This window comes from Pundamilia nyererei, unplaced genomic scaffold (assembly GCF_000239375.1).
Source record: "Pundamilia nyererei isolate P.nyererei 1_Seehausen unplaced genomic scaffold, PunNye1.0 scaffold00117, whole genome shotgun sequence".
Taxonomy (NCBI): Eukaryota; Metazoa; Chordata; class Actinopteri; order Cichliformes; family Cichlidae; genus Pundamilia; species Pundamilia nyererei.
The window spans coordinates 1089241-1111532 of record NW_005187518.1 but is presented as its reverse complement, the minus strand read 5'-3'; the positions used below and the strand labels follow the sequence as shown (position 1 = coordinate 1111532).

Below are 22292 nucleotides of genomic sequence, written 5' to 3'. Positions count from 1 at the left end.
AGCCTCTCAAAGGCAGAATTTCTTCCTGAAACCTTTGCGAACCTCATTGTTGCAATTTTCTTTTCTCTTCAGATGTTTTTGTATCTTTTTTTGTTGTTGTTGGTTGTTTTTTCATTTTTCCTCATCTCTGCATGCGTTCTCACCCAGTCTCGCACACTCCCAGTTCACGCACGCAGCCAAGCACACACGACTCATCCGTCCACTCTCTCGCAACATGCGAACACGCGCAGCCGGACTCCTGGCCCCGCCCACCAGGGGGAGAGGACTGCGCCCCGCGTGGGGGGGCGTCTCGTTGGAGGAGATGAACCTGGCTCCTCAGCGCTGAGTCCAGACATTCGTACACAATGGGTCCATTCACACACATGTCTGATAGCGTGGCCGATTGGGGGAGGGGCACATTGAGGCTGGCGCCCTCTCTAGTCGGAGGACCGCAGAATTGTGATGGTTCGTTGTTCATCTCAGTTCATAATCATAGTTATAATCATTTCTGCATTTTGCTGTATTGTAATATTTCAAGATCACTTGATTTTCTTTTTTTTTTAATGTCCTTGGTTCTCCCTGGGCAGACATGGAGTTTTTCTTATTTTCGTTTTTCTTGTCATTTGAAGTAGTTTTCCGAGGACGACAGCTCCAATAACACAGAAGTTATGTCGGCATGTCTCTCAATACATTCGATGTAGATGTTTTGCTTTTTTTTTGCAACATGTAGCCACTCATTCTCACTCGCACCCACTCGCCATCTCAAACTTCATTTGGGCTGGTTCCCCTGGAATGCCAAATGAAATCCACATATTTTTCTTTCAGATAAGATGCAGCCATGGATCCCACGAGCCAAGCACAATGGATCAAATTTCTCACACTCGCTCTCTCTCGCCCTTTCTCTCCTAATTTTTTATATGTTGAACAGAGTGCTGCATCGTGAACAAAACTCCAGAATACCCCAGATGCCGTCTAGAACTGGAATCCCTCGGCTGGCACGTTGGCTGAGTTGAACCCGTAAGTTCCGCCCTGGATGGCCTCCGGGACCAGGTTGGTGTCTTCATCGATCTGAAAGACAGACGAGTAAAAGGAGCATTAACACTGCGCGGACAGTCAGCAGACGAGGCGTTAGGGTCAAGACGATAGCCAGCCACTGTTCCTGAGCCAGGGACCATCAGCAGCTTTCTAAAGAAAGTGGGTCTACGTAGCTCTACTTATTGAAGTTAACTTTGTGAATTCTGGTATGTGATTCTGGGTTTCTGGAAGTGGGCTGCCTTGCCAACTTGCTCCTCAGGGATATTAAAGTTTATCTACATCCTAAATAGAAGAACTGTCAATACAAACAATCACTTTGGCACTTCTCCTTGGATTAACCACCTTGCTTTGTGGTATGACAGCACCATGGTAACGACCTAAAGCTGACAGTGATTCAGACCGCTGACCCGAATCAAATTAGCAGTTTGGACAGCCACACTGGGCAGGATCCATTTTCAGACTTACTCTATGATTTGTGGCTCAAAGGTCAGTGAAAAGGGTGAAACTGGAGCCCCATTTGTGACAACTCAGAACTAACCTGTTCATCTTCATTTGATCAGTGTGAAGACTTTTTTTTTTTAAATCACTTGAAAGCCTAAACAATTAAAAAAAAAAAAAAACTGCAGATATCCTAAGTAACTTACATCATCAGATGAGAAGAACTGATCAATAATTTCGTATGCCAATTTGTAGATATCTTCATTTTCATGATTCTGCAGTTGCTCCACCTTTTCCAGACCTGTGAAACAAAAAACAATTACACATTAACACCTGATGTTAACAAGTTAAGACCAACAATTGTGATGGTAAAGGTGACACTGACCTCCGCATTCCTCAATGAGGTTAGCAATAGTCTCTGCCTCATCGTCAGCCATTTTTAGGATATTGCTGAGGCCATCGAGAACAACCTGCACAACCTGAGCGTCCTTCACTGTGAGCAGGTTGCAGAATGGAGGGATCACCTGCTTCTCGATCAGGTGTGCCACCTGAAGACGACACAGAGATGCACTATCACTAACTCACCGCGTTAAAAAAGGAAGAGCATTTTACTCATCAATGAAAATGATTAAGCTTAAAGCAGCAAATATGATGAAGTCATTTCAGTTCTATGTTTACAGAACTTCCATACCACTGACTTCCCATTTCTTGTACACTTTTCATGTGTTTGGGAGAGGCTTACCTGATCTTTCCTCCCGCTTATTGTCAGGTTACTGATGGCCCAGGCTGCTTCTTTCTGAGTGCCAAAGTCACCCTAAAACATACATTCAATGTAAGCAACCCATCCATCACCCAGAAGCTCTCTGAAAGTAATTAGACAGGATCGATTTAAGATGGATACAAACCTTATCGAGCAGGTGAATGATCATAGGAACCAGCTTGGCGTCAATGACGGCCTGCACCTGTTGCTGGTTACCTGCTGTGATGTTGGACAGGAACCACACTGCCTCCTACAGGACAAAAGCATAAACACAAGAGTTACTGATGATTTTCTCTCATGAGAATGATGTGCTGTGTCACAGAGATTCAGTGTATGTTTGATCACAAAGCAAGTGAGAGCTGGATCAGAACCCAGGGGTCGAAACAGAGTTTTGACCCCCGGCTGAGACACAGTGCAGTGGGCGGGGAGAGGGTGACTTTGAGGCTCTAATCATCGACCAGTCACAAAAAGGAGGCCTCTTTTTTTACGTGACTGGTCTCAGATGCACTCCGATATCAGCAGAGACGCTTGGTCTTCAGCACCCTTTCTCCACCAACCCATGTATCACACACGTACACACACACACACACACACACACACTACTACCCCTTATCAAACCCCTAATCTATGCTACTAATTGAAGGTATAAAGTTGTTGGCGTCCTCTTCGGTTCTTCGTCTTTGTGGTTCTGCACCTTTTAAATTCCTGCTCTCAGCTATCTGCCCCATCTATTTCCTTTCACGCAGCACTCACTTGCACAACGTCTCTGTTTTCATCACTTCCAGATGACTGACAAAGTTTGTGTGTTTCTTACAAACAGTCGGAGAACGTTACCTTGTTGATTTTCTCCTTTGGGTGGGTGAGGAGCGCAGGGAAATGGCTGAGGGCGTCACAGTTGAGCACCACCTGGGTCTGTTCGTCTGTGCCGGTCACAATGTTCCCAACAGCCCTCAGGGCAGCGGTCTGCATGTGGAGAGGAAGCGTGTTTGATGATGACACATACAAAGAAGACTTCTTTCGTAATACTCAATATGCTTGTAGCACAAAGAAACTAAGACAAATCTCACTGGAGTTAAACAGTAAGAGCAGTTAAAAAGAAGAATTATCACCACATTTTTGCTTCACTTAGTATAATTATTAATGTTTCCAGTGTTGAGATAACAGAAGTAGTATTTTATGATTTTTACATTTTAGGTACTCTGGCTGGATCGTCCATATTGCTTGGTTGGTCAATATAATCCCACGCAACCCAAGCTGCCATTGGTGGTCTATAAAAAGTAGAGATGGACCGATCCAATATTACGTATCAATCCGATACTGACGTAAATTACTGGATCGGATATCGGAGGGAAATAAAAAATGTAATCCGATCCATTAAATATCAAAAAAAGCACCTCAAAAAACTTGCGACATGGTGTAACTCAGCTCATAACCGTAGCACGTCGGAGCAGTGTGCTCACGTGATACAGCGGCTGTGTGTATTTGTAGCCTCGCTAGCAATCCGGCATTTCATCTCTGAGGAAGTTATCCCAGAGAGAAGTAAAGCAGGTGTGCAAGTTCATCTCTGAATGTTTGTAAAGCATTCCTTAGCTTAACAACTGATATATGGAGCGACTGCCTCTCTCTCCCTCCCTCTCTCCCTCCCTCTCCTGCTGCTACTTCAATCATGAAACTGATCAATAATCAGCTGATCGGCTTTTCTGTCGCGAGTCTGTCTCTCTTGTTTGTTTTTGGCCCACTTTGCACCAGAAAGAGGAAACCAGCGGCTGAACAACAGCAGCACATTTAAGCTTGATAAGCTGTTGTTAGAATTTATTTAATATTACTTTCTACTCGAGGATCTTTTTCTACGTAGCTGACGCTGGTAACTGTGCAGGGGCGGATCTAGCAAAGTTTAGCCAGGGAGGCCGATAGGGCATTAACAGGGAAAAGGGAGGTATAACAGAATAGCTTTAGTGTTTTTTTTTTTTTTTTTTCTTGAGTATGAACTTATACAAAAAGCAGCAAGATATATATATATATAAAAAAAAAACAGTTTTATTGATTAAAAAAACACTATATCGGATTCATATCGGTATCGGCAGATATCCAAATTTATGATATCGGTATCGGACATAAAACAGTGGCATCGTGCCATCTCTAATAAAAAGCTATGCGTTTTGAAACCAACCCGAACCCAGATACTGCCAAATACTTTTAAAAGTGCAGGCTGTTTATGCTGTTTCAGAGTAACTGATAACATGTCAAAGAGGTTTTGGGTTGTTGACAAGCAACAAAGCACATAGCTTTAATGCAGCATGCTAACCTATGTGGGTTAGTTTCTGCTAACTTCTTATTTAATGCTCAGAACTGACATCTTTTAGTGCGTTTGGTCAGCATCACTGTTTCAATGTCTCAGCGACACACAGACCAAGCAGGACTTAAAGCCTCCTCTCTCATGTAAACGAGAAATCACAACAGCAATAGTCTAACAGTTTGTTCTGGACATGAAGTCCAAAGTCTGTTCTTCTAGGATTACCAGTTAATGCAGGTCTATTTTCAGATGGATGAGTACTGGTTGGATCCCAATCTGTCATCATTTTAGATAACTTGGTAAGAGTGATTTAATGTATCACAAATCTTGTTTTTTAATCTTTGTTCATAAGTTATAACAACACTTAGAGTGGTTGTGTCAGGAAAAGCATCCGATGTAAAACTTGAGTGAATAAGGGAGCACTCGAAAGGAGCTTTAGAGGGAACACAGACAACTGAGTCGGATTTATTTAATGTAAACGTGATGTGAAAGTTTACTTCTCTGTGCAACTGTTTAATAACTTGAAGAGTGGGTAAAATTTCAGTCAACCAAGATATTTTTTGGTTGAATGCAGCGCTAATCTTCACATGATGTTGGTTCATTCTTCTGCATCAATGGGGTTTTTAAAAACAATACCCAATTTAGGTTTAATTAGACATAAAAACGCCCCCATGCCCTTTTCCCATACCTGAACTTTAACCTCCTGGTGACTGAGCAGAGGTACCAGATGTGGGACAATGCCGGAGTCAATAACCATTTGGATCTGCTCGTTCCCAGCATCTGTCAGGTAGGACAGAGCCCACACTGTGTCTACCAAGATCTGGAGGTAGCAAAGAAAGAAAAGCTTCAAATGAATACATTTTGCTTTCTGTTTAAACTTGATTCGACAGGGATAATTTAGCTGGAACTGGGAAGCCAGTGTGCATCGTGGTTACGTAGGACAGTTCTGGGTACTTACACTGACGTCAGTGTGGTGGATCAGAACGCAGAGAGCTGGCAGTATCTGAGAAAGAAAATAAACTGTTACGAGGTGGATAAAATGAGAGTGAAAACACAAGTAAAGTTCCTGGCATGATTCAAGTTTGATCATAGCTGCAGTGTTGACGTAATTAACCACTATAATTTCTGACAACTCTTCTCTGAATCACCTGATTACAACACATAACTAAAACAAAGCTGCTGTCCTTTGGCTGGCCTCACCTAACCACAGGTTCACTGAATTCTGCACTGTGTGCCTTGCATCCAACACTTGAACAGGACATGAAGTCTGACAGATGCGGACTTAAATCAGTTTATCTGCCACAATCCAGTTGCTGACATACTGTCCCAACGTCCAACTTGATACTCCCTGATACATTTAGATGGATCAGACAGTTCAAATGTCTATACCAGGGGTGGGGAACTCCAGGGTTTTAGATGTGTCCTTGATCCAACACAGCTGATTGTAATGGCTAAATTACCCCCTAAACATGTCTTGAGGTTCCCCAGAGGCCTGGTAATGAACTAATCATTTGGTTCAGGTGTGTTGACCCAGCGTGATATCTAAAACCTGCAGGACACCGGCCCTTGAGGCCTGGAGTTCCCCCAACCTGGTCTATATAAATGCTGGCTTCCCTTACACCTTAATGTTTTCAACCCATTTTTCAGGACTTGTAACTGCACATACTGCAAACTGTATATAAAGGATGGACATAACCACTGTGACATCACCTGTATGTTATTGAAGTCTCGAGCTGCCTGCTATTTATCGCCCCCTTTTTGTCTCCAGTTCATGACCCATAACTTACTAAATGGTCATCATGTTTTTCTTCAACAAGACTTCAAACTATTGAAGGTGTTTTTAAACCCACAAGCAAAGCATTAACTGTGGTAACATCAAGGACATAGGTGAGGTTGCTTTTCTACATAAAGGTACAGCCAGCAAATAGAAACACAAATAAGTTAAGACGTCCATAAATGAAGCGGTCGATGGTTCAAGTTTATTTTGCACCGTCTCAATGTTAAAATTCAAAGACCCTCAAATGTTTTTTGCTCTTGGTATAAATGAGGGAATAAAAACGCAAAACCAAATGATGACAGTGCATTCCTACACCCCTAAGCACATGCACTCTCTCCACATACCTCCTGGATTGTCTCCATGGGTGGTGGAGGATCCTTGTGACGGCAAAGGTTGACCATGACCCAAGTGACATTGCGGAGGAAGGTTATGGGGATGGAGGGACTGATGAAGGAGAGCAAGGGCTTCACCACACCCAAGCTGATCACATAATCTCTGCACTGAGGGCCATCACCTGGAAAGAACACACAGATTTTAGGACCGAATGAGGATTAATTTCTAACGCAGTCCCGTTCATTCTGTTCATTGCAGCTCACCTATGATGTTTCCCAGAGCCCAGACGGCCTGTTCACACACATTCTGGTGAGGAGAGTGAAGCAGCCTCAAGAAGAGCGGCACAGCGTCTAAACAAAGGAAAACAGATTATAAAAAAAATAAACAAATCACTGACTAAACAAAGAAATTTGTAAGATCTTAACTAAGAAAGCGCTTTTAAACCTGATTAAGATGACTAAATGTTGCTGTTAAGGCTGCATAATGCATCAATGATTGGGACTGTATGTACTGTAATGATAAGCACTGCCGTTTAATGTGATCAACCACAAACAGGTCATGACACCAAGAAACAACGAACGTGGTTAAGGAGGCGGCTTTGATAAGGCCCGGGTCACACAGGCCATGAAACCAGTCAGGGGCTACACATTTTTCCTAGCGACTAATGGTTGTTAGGGCACCTCCAACCGATCTCAGGCCTAAGGAAAACAGCACAATTCCACTTTTACAAGTAGAATTAAACCAATATCACAAAGTAAATCTTTACAAATGCGGAATTACCCATTACAATCTGTGTTTTCCAAATTACTGAGGTCGCTAGTACTTATACTAGTATTTTATATTACAGAAATTTGCACAAGTCTTCACCTCGTCAAAAGTCTTTAACTGCAATAAAAATCTTGATTTCTCAAAAGTTAATTTTACCACCTTATTATCTCCCAGGCTAAATTTAGATTAAGAAAGACACATTACAGAGTAAAGCAAGATAAAGCTAAGAAAGAGAAGTGAAACTTACTAGACTGGACCACAGCTTGAGTCTGCTCTGAGGTCCCAGAGGCTATGTTGGTTAGAGCCCAGGCGGCCTCAAACTGGAGAGAGGGGCTGTGGAAAGGTGCAGAAGAGGCAATTATAGGAGTGAGCATAATTGTGTCAGTGTGTTTAACAGTAAGAGTACTAATGAACAGAAAGAATACTAATGAGCCGATTATGTTCCACCATTCCTGGAAAGTGTAAACTAAAATGTATTTGCACATCTGTGACGTTGTTTGGATGTAGGGTGCGCTAAAACACAAACTCAACGCTACATGCAGGCAAACAAGAGCTACAGCTGGCTTACTTGTCATCTCTGTCCAGGCAATGCACCAGGATAGGAAGGATCCCAGACTTAATCAGGTCATCTATGGGAGGATTACGGTCACTGGACAACAATTTTCTACAAAAACAAAGAGAAAACAAAAGACAATTACTCTCTCTCTCACACAACCACACACACAAAAAAAACCCACACACAAACACCAAGCTGAAGCGACTGAGCACAGAGAGAAACAGCTCAAGAATTTCAAGTATCTTGAGAATGCAAGTCAATCACAATATCAGTGACTCCAAGGAGACGTCACCCAGATTATCACCTAAAATAATCAACGTTATTTTGAAAGCTAACACGTGTACTCTTATCATGCATCTGGGTTGTTGTTGTTGTTTTAAAGACAAAGGGGGGGGGAAGGTGCCGTTTTAATTTCTTTAATATTTTAAGAACACTGTTAATGCAAGCTGAATTAAACGCTTCACAGCTCTGACGTCTGTAACAGCACGTGGTGCTGTGGATTTGTAGCGAAACCGAAAAGCGGTATTGTGAAACAGAATGTGGCACCGTAACAATTTTATCTCGATATCTTATCTTGTTTTCATATTAGTTGAAAGTCAAAAACAAAACTGAAAACAAAATCGATGCATTTCCCGGCACATCTAACATCGAGCAAACAAAAAATAAAAAGATTCCCAGCACGTGAATTTGTTTCAGCTACCTTATGCTGCATGACTGGGCTGCAGAGCCATTTACAATGTCCATTAATTAGACAGAGCTGGCTTATTCTTGAATCGCATCTGTCAAGCAAAGCTGGAAGGGAAAAAAAACAAACAAAAACAAACTAAAAATGGTAAATGGCCTGTATTTGTATGCGCTTTTCTAGTCCCTAAGGACCCCAAAGCGCTTTACACAACCAGTCATCCACACATTCACACATTGGTGATGGCAAGCTACATTGTAGCCACAGCCACTCTGGGGCGCACTGACAGAGGCGAGGCTGCCGAACACTGGCGCCACCGGGCCCTCTGACCAACGGGTGAAGTGTCTTGCCCAAGGACACAACGACCGAGACTGTCCAAGCCGGGGCTCGAACCGGCAACCTTCCGATTACAAGGCAAACTCACAACTCTTGAGCCACGATCACCAAAAAACAACAAACACTTCGCCCCAGAAAACAAAACACTGAAGTTGTATTTTGCAAAGAACCAGCAATTTCAACCAGAAAGACCGCCAAGACAGAGCTGTGATGTACGGCGCCGTACATCACAGCTCTGTCAGTCGGTGAAGTTCACTTATTGTGAAAACTCCACAAACAGTAGTAGGGGACAGCATTTTTCCCCCTAGATGTTGATGTGCAGTGGTTTCTATTTGCAACATGATGTAAAAGAAAGAATAGTTATCAGGTTCCGTCCTGAGGCAGGCCAAGTGTGTGTGTGTGTGTGTTTTTACCTGGCGGCCTGAACAGCGCTCAGCTGGACGCCCTGGTTATCACTGGTAGCATTCTAAAAAAAGAAAATACAAATGAATCACGCACAATACAACAATCAACATATTTATTTTATAGCAACAATGTGTGTTTTCCAAAATATTTTTAGTTAGAGGGAGTATATTATAAGACATTAAGCAGACTTTAAAGGACATTTGTTATTTGTAATTAATCATTCAAATAACAGGAAAGGAAATATAGCACTTACTTGTACTATTGCTTCAAGAGAGGTGTTTTGCTGAAGAAGAAGATTTCAGAAAGATTAGGACTCCGTTAAACACGTAAACCCAAAAGTACAAAAACATACAGGATGTGTAACAGAAAAAAAAAACATTTTAAACCCAATGTGTAAAAAAACAAACAGCACTATTAAAGGCATGTAGTGAGTTATCAGAAGGACAGCGAGCAGACATCTGTTAGCTTCTTGTTTTTATATGTGAAAACTGTTAGACAGGAAAGAGTCTAAAGCACCAGCTGACACAGCGAGAGGAGGCTGGGGGATTGAGAAATGCCGTCAGGAGTCTCGCTTGAACCAGTCTGGTGTTACGGTGTAACAGTCAGCAAGCTGGACGTGCAGGCCGTCATTCACCATGACAAAATGCCAATTGGCACCCTTACCCAGTGCCCCCTACATGAAGTTCAGAGTCAAACGTAGGCCCTGAGTGGCTGAACTTATTGGAAGATACCTCTGATTAATTTATGCAGCACGAGTGGAAACCAGAAAAAAAAAATCCTAGCATCTCTGAGTGAAGCAGATTTATGATGTTGTATTTACATTCGATGTCTGGGCAGATGATTAAAGAGGCAACTCCAACCTAGAGATATTAAAAATACTTGAGACAAGAATAATGAAAGGAACAGCTGAGGGAAAGAGGATTCAGTCGTAGGGTCCAAACTACTTATTCTGCAGAAGCTAACAAAAAGCATCCTTAAGGAAACAATTAAATAAACCTTAAAACCACTATCACTGGTGTGATGAGTAGTTAAAGCAGACTTTCACAAAGGCCAGTGTAATGTTTTGCAGTGAGTCAGAGCAGCATGTCACTGTTGATCTACTGCTAAGCAGCTCACTCCGAGTTAGCTTTCTCAACACTATGAGGTCGTCAGAGTGATTGCAATTTTGAACTGCTGAGTGGCCATTTTAACCCAGCGATGCCACCAAATCCAGAGACATGATGGATCCATTTTGTGTGACACCGTTAGCACAAAACATGAAGCGTGAGCCAACACTGCCTATTAGGGCTGCCACAAACGATTATTTTGATAGTCGACTAGTCACCGATTATTTTTGCGATTAGTCGACTAATCAGATCATCATCCATTGGACGTACAGCTTATTGCACCAGCAGTATCTGGTCTTATATAACTATCATTAGCTTACAGCTTGAAGTGTTTGTGCTAACTAAAAATAAAGACAAGATGGTAGTTTATTAATTTTTAATGAAATTTGCAGATTGTTTCGGTGAAGTTTAATAAACTCCTTGCTTTCTAAAATATAACAGGACACCGGAGTATATTCTCCAGCGTCTCACACTTCTGATAATCAGCTGTCTGCTTGACAGTTTTAGCTGTGCAAAAACTATAACTTTAATCTCAGCCAAACCGATTTACTCAGGAACAAATAAAATACTGAAAAAAGCCAAACAATAACATTTTAAGTTATCTAAGTGACTTATATATATATATGTTTAACCTGACTAGCAAAAGACAGCGGTGGGTTTGAAAACGATTTGCCGGGAGTCCGGTGTTCTCTCGGCTCTAGTTAGCCTTGCCCCCGCCTAGCTAACGAGCTAGTGGGTAACAGACGTCTCCGAAAACGTCGGAGCGCTTTTGAAAATATGTGGTGTCTTGATAAACTGAGCAGATATTTGAGGTTTACACAGCTACATTCTCGCCTGAAAATATGTTAAACGTTTATTTTGTGACCCAGAAAGAATAATAAGAGTAAAGTTAAAACTAAGTAGCTGCCGCCATTGTTGACAACTGCGCTGGGCTGCGCTATGAATTCTGGGACACAGCTTCTTCTTCTTCGGGGTTTAACGGCAGCTGGCATCCTTGTACATGCAGTGCTGCCATCTTCTGTTTCAGTCCGTTATTACACTCTTAAATCCTACTACTCATTCCTGCGTCCTTTGTGATCTTACAAAGCTTCAAACGATGCGTCGACTATTAAATTAGTCGTCGACGATTTTGATAGTCGACATAATCGTGACTAGTCGACTAATCGTGGCAGCCCTACTGCCTATACTACAAGATGGTTACTGAGACAATTGCAGATAGTTTCAAGCTTCTCAGGGTGTAAGGCGGAGTCCCCAATCTCAGTCTACATGGGCCGGTGTCCCTGCAGGTTTTAGATGCGTCCTCGATCCATCACAGCTGACTTAAATGGATAAATTACCTTCTCAACATGTCTTGAAGTTCTCCAGAGGCCTGGCAATGAACTAATCATGTGATTCAGGTGTGTTGACCCAGGGTGAGATCTTAAACCTGCAGGGACACCGGCCCTCGTGGACTGGGGTTGGGGACCCCTGATGTAAGGTTTAAAACTGATGATCCAACTTTTTGCACATCCAGAAAAGCACCTTGTGACATATGTTGAGAAAAATATGTTGTTGAAAATAAAGTACACCTTGAAATGCCCGATGTCTTCTGTGTTTAATCAGATTTCAGGGCTGTCCAATGAGAGAAAAGACCCAAGGCCCACTGATGAGAGCAGCAAAAATTTAAGCGAGAGCAATATTCTTGTTATCAGCTGACCCTTTACATTTAAGGAAGGTGGCTTTGTTGGTCACCTTTGTCTCAGAGCTCCTTTGTTGTGTGGAAGTAGCATTATTAAAACACAGCCATAGAGACTGAAGTGGGCTGATGACATTTCTTTAAATCAACCATGAAATGTCCAGATAGGCCCTCTCTGCCTCCTTGTCATCACTCCAGAAAGTGATGAGTATTTTGAACTTAAAAACATTATAGCTAAATACAAACAGCTAGTGTATCACCCAACAAAAACACTGTACCACTTGAAATGGGTCAGTTACAGAGTAAAAGGATGTAGGTCATTTAATAGGCTCCAATACCATGATATTTTACTTCACTGATTAACTTGACTGTGCATGCATTTACACATTGTTTAAATTGACCCCAACCCCTAACCTGAAGATTAAAAAGCATATAATGTCAGGTCTGAGACACTTGGGGAAAAATGATTTGGGGGCAGCTGAAACAGTACTACATATATTATTTATGTTGCCTTTTCTTACCTAGAATACATTTTAGGAAACAGAATAGGTGTTCACTGCACAGTTAACATAATAAAAATAAAATAAAAATGTGGCATTACTGTTTAGTAAAAAGCAAACTAAATATCTGAAAATAAGGTATGTTGAACACATTCTACCGAGTGAGTATCTTCCTTCGGGAAGAACCCATCAACAAGCAGACAGCTAGACAAACTGCATGTTTTTTCACACTAATGCCACACCGAGCTGACGTAAAGCACGGAGAGCCAATGAGGCAGCATCACATGAACAAGATGTCAGCAGGTTCTAAACCTCTGGAGTGTTTCATCACTGTGATGACCTGCACGTGCAAAAACCCCTTGAACAAACAGTCATGACAACCTCCCTCCCAGACTGTTATTCCCACTGCTTGGACAACACCCGACCTTTTAAAAAACAAACAAACAAACAAACAAAAAGAACGCACAAAAACTAAAAAGATGTTTACCTGACTTCCCAATGACAGGAGACTTGAGTGGGAAACTAAAAAACAAACAAAAAACAAACAAACAAACAAACATACCGATCTGAAATCTCCGTCAACATCAGAGTCCTCACAGATGTCCTCATGGGGAACATTTCTCCTCTTCAGAAGATGCTCATCTCTTTTGTTCTGTAGAAATAATACTTCATATAAGCTCATACAGAATTTCATCATAAATAAATTAGAAATTTAGCATACATGCTATGTCACACAGATTTGCAGATAAAAGAGCAGACCATAACATAATGTACCTTAAAGTTATTAGTGTTTGAAATTGGTGGAAAATATATTTAAAAAATACAAATGTGATTACCTTTCTGAGTTCCACCACTACTTCAGTCCTCTGTCTTCTCATAGTCTGTGAGGAAAGATGGCACGGGAAGATTATACAGAAGGAGAGCTTTAATTAGCCTATACTGTCTTCTATCAATTCAAATCATACAAACTACAAATGAGTGACTGACCTAATATTACTTAGCTTTAAGACCCTAACAACACAGATAATTCTTCTATTCTTTGACAAAGACAATATTTTATTAATGATCTTCCCTTTAAGGAACAAACACGATGAGGTACACTTAACCAACATTTTATCATCATATGAAGACACTGCAGTTCTGCAAAAGGTAATTAATATTTGTGATGCTGTGTTGTACTGCTTTATGATCAAATCTGCACTACTGTATTAATATTCATGGCCTGCATAATTTGTAAGAAATGCACGGTAGTCTTACTCACTGTTTATGGAGAAAAGCTAAAAGAGGAACGTTTTGTTGAATAGTACATTGGTTATAATGTTTATTTTCTGTCCTCTGATGGCCAAGACTTGGGAGAGCAGTTTAAATATTTCTTCATAGTAAAGTAATGACTAAGAGCTGGACGGGTTTTATTTAAAATATAATCTTCATAAAGAGACATTTTAATGTAGGATTGTTGAATCTAACGACAGTAGCCGTCCTACGCGGAAGAGAAAATAAGTTGTGGTTGCTGCTCGCGAAATCGTGTGTTCTTCAATAACAAACCTGCACCGTGCTTTTGTAACTGAAGTTTTCAGCAGGTTGTGAAGCGAGAAGCTCGTGTCCGGAGGCCTACCGCGCCACAGACTTGTCAAACAGGATGTATGAGTATATCCTGATTATACATCTTAACTAAGCCCGCCTGAAAACAATATCAGCCGGGTAACATTACTGACACTCTGACCCGACTCCAACTCCCCTGGTAACTTATCGATCCGACGTTAGCTAACGTGTAGCTTTGATCTGCGGCTCATGTAATCATGTTATCTTAGCTATGCGCGCTGTTTTCACGGAACGTGTAACGTTAGCATTAACGAAATACAAGAATGCAAACAAACAGAAAATCAACTCCAAGCTTTGATTAAAACACTCAGGCGACCGGCCAGTAAAGAAGCTAACTGGTTTCCGCCATTGTTTTTGATTATAAAGACGGGGGATGGGTGGAACTGCAGCCAGCAGTACCACCATCAAACCCCAATCACCAAGCTAGCATAGGCTAGCTAATTGCAGTATCAAAATAACGATAAAATGCCGCCATGTTGTCTTAGCTATAAATTATATAGTTCTAAAGAACAGCTCGAAAGCCATGTGTGTGAACTTTTCGACGAGACGGTGACTAACACGCCGAGCTAAATCTATCTGTGGGGTGATAGTTTTCAGTTGAACTAGCATGTACCCCGTGGGCCTGGCTAGCAGCGGGCTAGCAGATGAACTCAGGCTAGCGTTTCTGACGCGTTTTATAGCCAAAGCGGCCCATGGGTTAACGAAACCAGTGAGACCCGACAGGGAGTCGTCCGGCCCCGGCCAAATATTTAAAATAAGCTTTATGTAAAGACCCTGGCCGGGGCTCTGGGTACAAAGTTCCCATCGGTAGAAATTAGAAACGACGTCACAGGGAAGCGGAGCAGCGGAGCTGGAGGCAAACAGAGCGGCGGACGCTGTGGAAAAGAGAGATCCTCGACACCAATCGGCACAACTTTTACCTCCAAATCACGGCCTTTATTCTTGAAATTCTTCAGCCGCTGGTTGTCCAGTTTCTCGTTGTCAGCCATGTTATCGCTTCTGGTTACGTTAAATACAGATGAACTCGTGGATTTAGCTGTGAGCTACCCCTTTTCTGGTTCCCTTTTCTCAGCCTTTCGTTAGCGGACTATTTTTCGCAGCTCAGTCCGCGGTGCATACTGGGAATGCCGGTGGTGGAGGGCAGCCTCGATCTGGCGTAGCGGAAGGGTGGGGAATTCCCCGACACGCTCATTGGTGGAGGGCTCACTACAAGTTACTTAATCATTATATCTAATTTATATGTATATATATGCACCGTCAGAGGTACGAACTGCACACAGTGTTAGCGCCAACTGATAAAAATAGTAAGTAAGTAAGTATAATTTTATTTATATAGCACATTTCTAGATAAAAAAAAAATCACAAAGTGCTTCACAAGGTATAAAACAAAAACAGACAAAGGTTAACAAAATGCAATTCTAAAAAGACGTGTTTTTAGTTGTTAAAATAAATGAATAAAAACAAATTTTGTTGTCTCAAACGAAATTAAATAAATTGAAATAAACATATAAAAAGGCCCTAAGACGTTTATGTTAAAATATGTCACTGACAAATACCCTATTTAAAAATAAACACTAAATAATAATGTATATTGAATAGTAAAACTTAGGTCCGATAAAGAGTCCAAATCCAGCCACTGGAGGGCTTTAAAAATTGTGAAGGAGGGCAAACATTTTTCACTTTTAACGTAATTTTCATAACTTTTACAGCTTTTTCTACTATTGAAGACCTCCTCGAGGTCACTTATACTATGCCAAAGTAACTGAGTAATAGATCAGCTTTTTTTACTATATGTATTAAAGAAATGTTGATGAATGAATGGATGGATACACATTTACAAAGACGTAATTTTTTGATTACAAAATACTCTGGAAACGAGATACCAGAACTTTTCTCATAATTTTACACATTAATTTGTTACAATTTAAACCCAAAGTGTCGTGCTGACAGATTTTTTTGTTACTACAGCAGCACTTCTTTGTTATGTAGAAAACCTGAGACGTGTTACTGAAATTGTAGTTGCTTTTCTTATAATTAAGGTCTCAGGGGATTAAATATGTAGTTAATCTTACATTAATCTTAAAGTTAAAGGGGAGTTTCTCCTGTCTGTACTGTGAAAAAGTATTTGGCACACTTACATGTTTCAGATCGTCCATTTTCTTCTGCTTAACTGGTATAGGGTCATGAATTCAGGGTTATGAGAGGCAGGGTGCACACTGGACAGAGAAACACTCACATTAACACCTACAGTGAGTTTAAAATCACCAACCCTACATGCATGGCTTTGGACTGTGGGTGGAAGCCATAGGCAGGATTCAAACCCACGACCTTCTTGCTGTAAAGTAATACCCATGTTTCAGATCATCAAACAATTTTAATATTAGTTAAACATAACCTGAGTAAATACAAAATGCAGTTTTAAAATGATGATTTCTTTTATTGAGGAATGCCACCTTTGGCACCAAGAACTGCACTCAAGTGTTTGTGATAACTGGCAGTGAGTGTTTCACATCACTGTGGAGGAATTTTGGCCCCCACTTCTTTGCAGAATTGTTTTAATTCAACCACATTTGACCACTTTGACTATAAATGGCGTGTTTAGGGTCACGCACAAGCACCTCAAACTGAATAAAGTCTGGACTTTATCATTCAAAGCCACAAAACCACAAAATAATTGCCAGAAAATTGAGATTGTTTTTGAAAATGAAACGTTTATTGAAACTTCTGACAACTAAAAAAAGTCTAAATTTTAATATTATTTTGTATATATGTCTTTTAATTTGTAATTTTTTAAATGTTGTTTTTTTGTTTATTTTGTTTGGTTTGGGTTTTTTTTTTTCTTGCTTAAAAATGTGTTGTGCAATTTATTTGACCTTTTCAGGGGGGAAATGTCATACTGATGTTGAAGAATCCTCAAAAACTCCCAAAAAACATGAATCAAATATTATAGAAGAGGCTTTAGAGGGTTAAATACTGTCACTTGGTCTGGATAAGTGTGGTCAAATCAGGCCCACAGGCCGACTGGAGCCATGATAAAGATCAGGAATAACTCCAGAAGTTAAGACAAGCACTGAAAAGCCAGCTCAACGGTAGGAATAAGATCCAAGCTATCAGTCCTTCAACACCCAGCTCTGACCCAGGACAGAGATGTCACTGATGTCAAGACATAAAAACTCACAGAGATCTCCACCCAAAGTCCAGCACCCTGAGGCTCTATGAGCAACCGAGAGAGGGAGGGCGAGGATTAGTCCATGAGGTAACATGGAGCATCTGTTTGCCTTTGACGTGTAAACTAGGAGGAGGAAGCTTTGGAGGATTTCATTTCAATCATTTCAATTATTTTTACATTCCCTGAATGCAACAAGTTTGAACAAATTACAATTAACAAAAAAACTTGTTGTGAACACATCCTGAAAGGCAAAACCAAGGAGGCTATTCCTGCTGTCATTGGCTACGCTAACATGCTCATTTTGCAGTACTGCAGTTCCACTTTTCCACAAACCTGCCTGATTCAAATACTTTTATTTAATTAGAAAAAAAATACAGGACAAATGAAAATACACAATTCAAACCTTAGATATACAGTAGATATGATTTGTATTCACATTTGTGTCCCTGAAGATAATCTACCACTAACTCTGAATATTGTAATATTGTGACAATAACAATAACACAAATAACAGATTAAAAGATAAGCAAGTTAAGTGCACAGCTGAGGCGAGAAAATTTGCACAACCACCAACCGCTATCAGCTTTTTTACGTATTATCAGGCTAAATATTTGCCTACGACATCTTGAGACTGTTTTCCCATAATCTGCTAATCCAAGATTTTTCACAGAATACTAGTGGTCTGCAGTCACAGTCTGAGGACACTCTGCCCTCATTGTGATACACATTCTTATCTCTGACTATTGCACTCTGACTGTGAATCAGGCCGTTCAGTGATGTGTTGCAGAGGCAGGCAGGGGGAAATCCTGCATGGTGCATGAATAAAACTAAAGAAAGTCTTCATCCATCAGCTGCCGCAGAGCAAGGATTGTTTCATAGCCGTGACACTGAAGCCTTTAGACCTCATCTTCACCTTAATGTCCTCTTGAGTCCGTTTCAGTGGGGTCTTCATGAGATACACTATCCTCCTGAAACCTTCCTCGAGTCCCATCCCAGTTGTGGCCGAGCACGGCTGGATGTACCAGGCCCTGCCTTCGCACACTTTTCTCAAATGAAGTTTCAGGCAAAGCTCCTCTGGGCTCAGAGCTCCGGGTAGGTCCTGTTTGTTGGCGAGGACCAAGAGAGGAACCTCCCTGAGACTCTCGTACCTCAGAATCTGGTAAGCAGAGAACACAGTGAGGGCCGGCACTACAAACTTTTTAGAAAAGCCTGAATTTTGTGCTTGCTTCCAGGTTTACTATAACTATATGGTTTACAACACGTTAAAATTAAAAATAGAAGAATATCTTGGCGTTTATTATGCATTTATCAACAATTAGAAGGTTTTTTGTGAAGACTTTAAACTGATAATCCTAATGACCTCTTAATACCTTTAACATATGAACACATTAAAAACCACCCTCCTACAACTACATTATAATGCGTGATAGATAATTTATTAAAGATATAAACAGGAACACAAAATAAAGCACCTGTAAGATTAATTTGCATGTTTTATTGTTTTGTCCACAAAAACAATGCCTTCAAATGACCTCATCAGAAGTTTAAATACAGTGCCTTGAAGTTTCTTGAGTTGCTAGATTCGAAACTAGTTGCAGTGCCACAAATCCCTGCTCATAAATACCCTACATGCTTTCAACATTTCCCCTTTCGAAGGCAGTTTTGGAAACAGATTTGTAGCATCAAAGCCTGCACAGTGAAGGTGCATGCTCAACAATAAAATATTCGTTGGTTTATTTACCCGATGGAGTTCCTTGCGGGCCTCGTCCAACCGTTTCAGGTCCCTGCTATCCACCACAAACACCACTCCAGCTGTGTCGGTATAGTGATGCCTCCAGTGGGGCCTCATCTTTTTCTGGCCCCCGACGTCCCACACAATCAGTGCCGGGCTGCTCCTGTCCGTCTCCAGTGTCTCCACATTGAAACCCACAGTGGGCACTGTCACCACACTCTCGTTGTACTTCAGCTTGTAAAGGAGCGTGGTCTTTCCTGATCCATCCAGGCCCAGCATCAGGACTTGTGCTTGTTTCTGATGCTTGGATCCGTGAATACCCATGTCCTAAGAATGCAGTCCGTGTCTGTGGAGCTTTCTCTCTTTGTGCAACTGTGTAAACTACGCTGAGTGCACTCAGTGTGTCTGCTGTCTTATGAAGAACGAGTAATCCCTCCCCTCTGTTGTGTCCAGATTCCTTCTGGCCTTGCGTAGCTTTCAGTAAAGCTATTTATATGTGAACTGACGGTGCAGCTGAGTGGGGCAGCATGCAGTTCTCTGGTTACCAAAGCACAGTCAGTGGAGTCACATCACACCTGCCCCGGATCATCATACACACCAGCAGCAAGGAAGTCCATGTTTGGCACAACGGGGAAGATTGTGTTGCCTCCTGGCTGGCTGGTCACTGCTGGCCTCATACCAGTGACATCACAGCTAAAGTTTGATAGCCGTAGCAGATGGGCAAATTCTGTCTAACGTGTTTGGTCAAAGTGCAGCTTCCAGAAGCCTCTGAGCCAATCTCAAAATGTAACATTAATCTCAAATACATTTGCATCTAATTAAACAGAGTCCTGTTTTTATTAGTGAATACAAAAAGGATTAACTACACAATTTACTTGTCATATTTGCCAGTGATTCTGGATACTTCTTATTGGATCTCCTGACTGCATTTTAGGTTTCATGTCACTGTTTGTTGCAGCTCTTTACAGACCTTTTATCTGGCTGTCAGGTTTAATTGGTGTAATCAACTGTGGACTTGTTTATAATGTCAGCAGCAGAATGAACTGACCCGCGCTAACAAAACCACAAATGCCAACTTATGTTAATTAACATCTTCAGATATCCTCCAGCAGGTGGAATAAACAGACTCAAATCTAAAACTTTGAAAAGTCAGAGATCATCAGTTGATTTTGCCACAGCTTCTTTTTAAATAATGAAAATAAGGCACAAAATAGAATTTGATCACATTTTAGTATGATGAGTGTTGATAGTACACCTCATTTATTTGAAATTCATCCAGGGACCCAGACTTTCTTGTCATTTTTTAAAGTGGCCTTCAGCAACAGTTCTCCAGGTTTTCTGAAGATCTTCCAAAGAGATCTTAAAAAAAAAAAAAAATCTGAGGAAACAGGACAAGCGGAGGGCAAAAGAAGTGGCAGGTCTAATAAAAACTGTAGCAGATGAACAGTATCTGTCCTTAAGAAACAGAAAAAAATAAAATAAGCAAAGACCTGAAACAGGAACTGAGAGAATCATCTGATCTGTAAGTCGATCCAGCTACGCTTCACTGAAGCCTCACCAGATATGGTCTGCATTTAACCCGGTGCTGCTGTTTCTCATTTATTTTTACAAAGAAATAAGAGGTGGTTCAAGACTTTTGCACAGTACTGTAACCTACATCTGTACAGAATACATAAAAAAAAAACTCCACACACAATAATGATGCGATCTTTTATCGTTTTAATCTTACCTTTGTGATTTACACCTTAAAATTTCTGAATTTTCTCTTTTTTACAGTTTATGAAATCCAACAAAAACAAGTACAAATGCCACACAAACATCCCGTAACATACGTTGGAGGAAAAATGTGAACTGAAAAAAGCACAGACAGTTTCATTGGGTATATATCTCTGAAGTGAAGCAGCTCAGGTAACAGGCGCCCCGCTGTGTTAAACATTGGAGGAGTGATACACGAGGACAGTATGTACATTCATCTTACAATTTGTCTCTCGGAGACATGTTTTCATCATTGCTTTTCCACATTTGATTTAAGGAGGGATGACGCTGAGGTCGTGCACTGTGCGCCGTGTGGTCGACTGCGTTACATCGAAAAACCGAGAAGTCGTGTTGGCAGCGGACTCGATAACAGGATATGAACAGCTAGAAAATAAGGCAACGATAACTGATCTCATTCAAAGGCTCGTTAAGATTAAGTTCAGAGTAAATCAAAAGCGATGCGATTCAGATCCACGACTTTTGCCTTAGTGAGATGAGACGCTGTGAAAAGATGAAAACATAACTGTATGCTGTCGGTTTAAGTTCATCAGGTAGATTGTAATAAATGATGATGTAACAAAAGTCACATAAAGGAAGGGGATGTCAATATCTGTGAAATAAGTCTTTTAAAGGGTGTAATATAAAATCCTACATAACATAATGCTTAAAACTGCCATTTATTATTATGATAGAACCGTTTACCTTCTTCATACCTCTCCAGGTTAGCGGTCAGCTATTATATGAGATAACACATTAACCTTTTTGAATTAAAACTTAGCAGTTAGTCATAATGAGATGTTACTTTGTTGTTACTCCAAACATTTAATTACACTTTTACAAGCTACAATATTATCCAACAGTTATTACATTATTAGTAGTTACACATCCTGATGAGTTGGGCCAGAAAAAAGCAGGAGAGGTCAAACGTGAGGGTGAAACGCTTCGGTGGAACAGAAACTCTTAGCGATCGTTTTAATTAAAGACACATTAGAAAACGGGGCAACTCAAGCCAAAACATGAAGGTTTCCCCACATCCAGTAAGTGTGATGTAACAAAGTGGTAAGTGCTATTGCTGTACAGTATGAGCAGTAACGTGTTTTCATTTGTGTTGGTCGTGTAGAAAACCCGCCACCGTGCTGAACAACAGATTTCTTAATCGATAAACACAGACAAGGTGGAAGAAAGAATTTGGAGTTCACAGACAGTGAGGGAAAGACATAGTTTGGAAATTACTGGAAACATCATGCTGTCATTTAAAAGGGACATTACAATGGGGCAACGAATCAGATGTTAGTGTCAGACATGTGTGCAAGTTCATCACAAAGAGACATCAATGACTGTCACCTCACACACACACACACACACACACACACACACACACACACACACAC

General features: G+C 41.0%; 2 protein-coding genes across 2 annotated transcripts; both read right to left on the bottom strand.

Moving 5' to 3' along the window:
• Positions 1-490: 490 nt before the first annotated feature.
• On the bottom strand, positions 491-15419 carry kpna4 (karyopherin alpha 4 (importin alpha 3)). The gene is made up of 17 exons (XM_005742155.1): positions 15166-15419; positions 13480-13524; positions 13206-13295; positions 9616-9645; positions 9371-9423; positions 7952-8047; positions 7631-7716; positions 6879-6965; positions 6627-6796; positions 5464-5508; positions 5194-5325; positions 3047-3175; positions 2358-2462; positions 2195-2266; positions 1838-2000; positions 1659-1753; positions 491-1047 (listed from the first exon to the last, which is right to left on the bottom strand). The coding sequence occupies exons 1-17, from the start codon at positions 15232-15234 to the stop codon at positions 952-954; spliced, it is 1563 nt and encodes a 520-aa protein (XP_005742212.1). The 5' UTR covers positions 15235-15419; the 3' UTR covers positions 491-951.
• Positions 15420-17074: 1655 nt separating this feature from the next.
• Positions 17075-19634, bottom strand: LOC102215666 (ADP-ribosylation factor 6). The gene is made up of 2 exons (XM_005742154.1): positions 19156-19634; positions 17075-18570 (listed from the first exon to the last, which is right to left on the bottom strand). The coding sequence occupies exons 1-2, from the start codon at positions 19468-19470 to the stop codon at positions 18262-18264; spliced, it is 624 nt and encodes a 207-aa protein (XP_005742211.1). The 5' UTR covers positions 19471-19634; the 3' UTR covers positions 17075-18261.
• Positions 19635-22292: the final 2658 nt, after the last annotated feature.

Excerpts from the sequence above, each read along its gene's own strand:
- LOC102215666 (XM_005742154.1), bottom strand. The coding sequence starts at position 19,470 with ATGGGTATTCACGGATCCAAGCATCAGAAACAAGCACAAGTCCTGATG. Across the intron at positions 18,571-19,155 it reads CCCGCAAGGAACTCCATCGG|ATTCTGAGGTACGAGAGTCT; the intron begins GTAAATAAACCA and ends TCTGCTTACCAG.
- kpna4 (XM_005742155.1), bottom strand. The coding sequence starts at position 15,234 with ATGGCTGACAACGAGAAACTGGACAACCAGCGGCTGAAGAATTTCAAG. Across the intron at positions 9,646-13,205 it reads TTGACGGAGATTTCAGATCG|CAAAACACCTCTCTTGAAGC; the intron begins GTATGTTTGTTT and ends CTTCTTCTTCAG. Across the intron at positions 6,966-7,630 it reads TCAAGCTGTGGTCCAGTCTA|ACGCTGTGCCGCTCTTCTTG; the intron begins GTAAGTTTCACT and ends TCCTTTGTTTAG.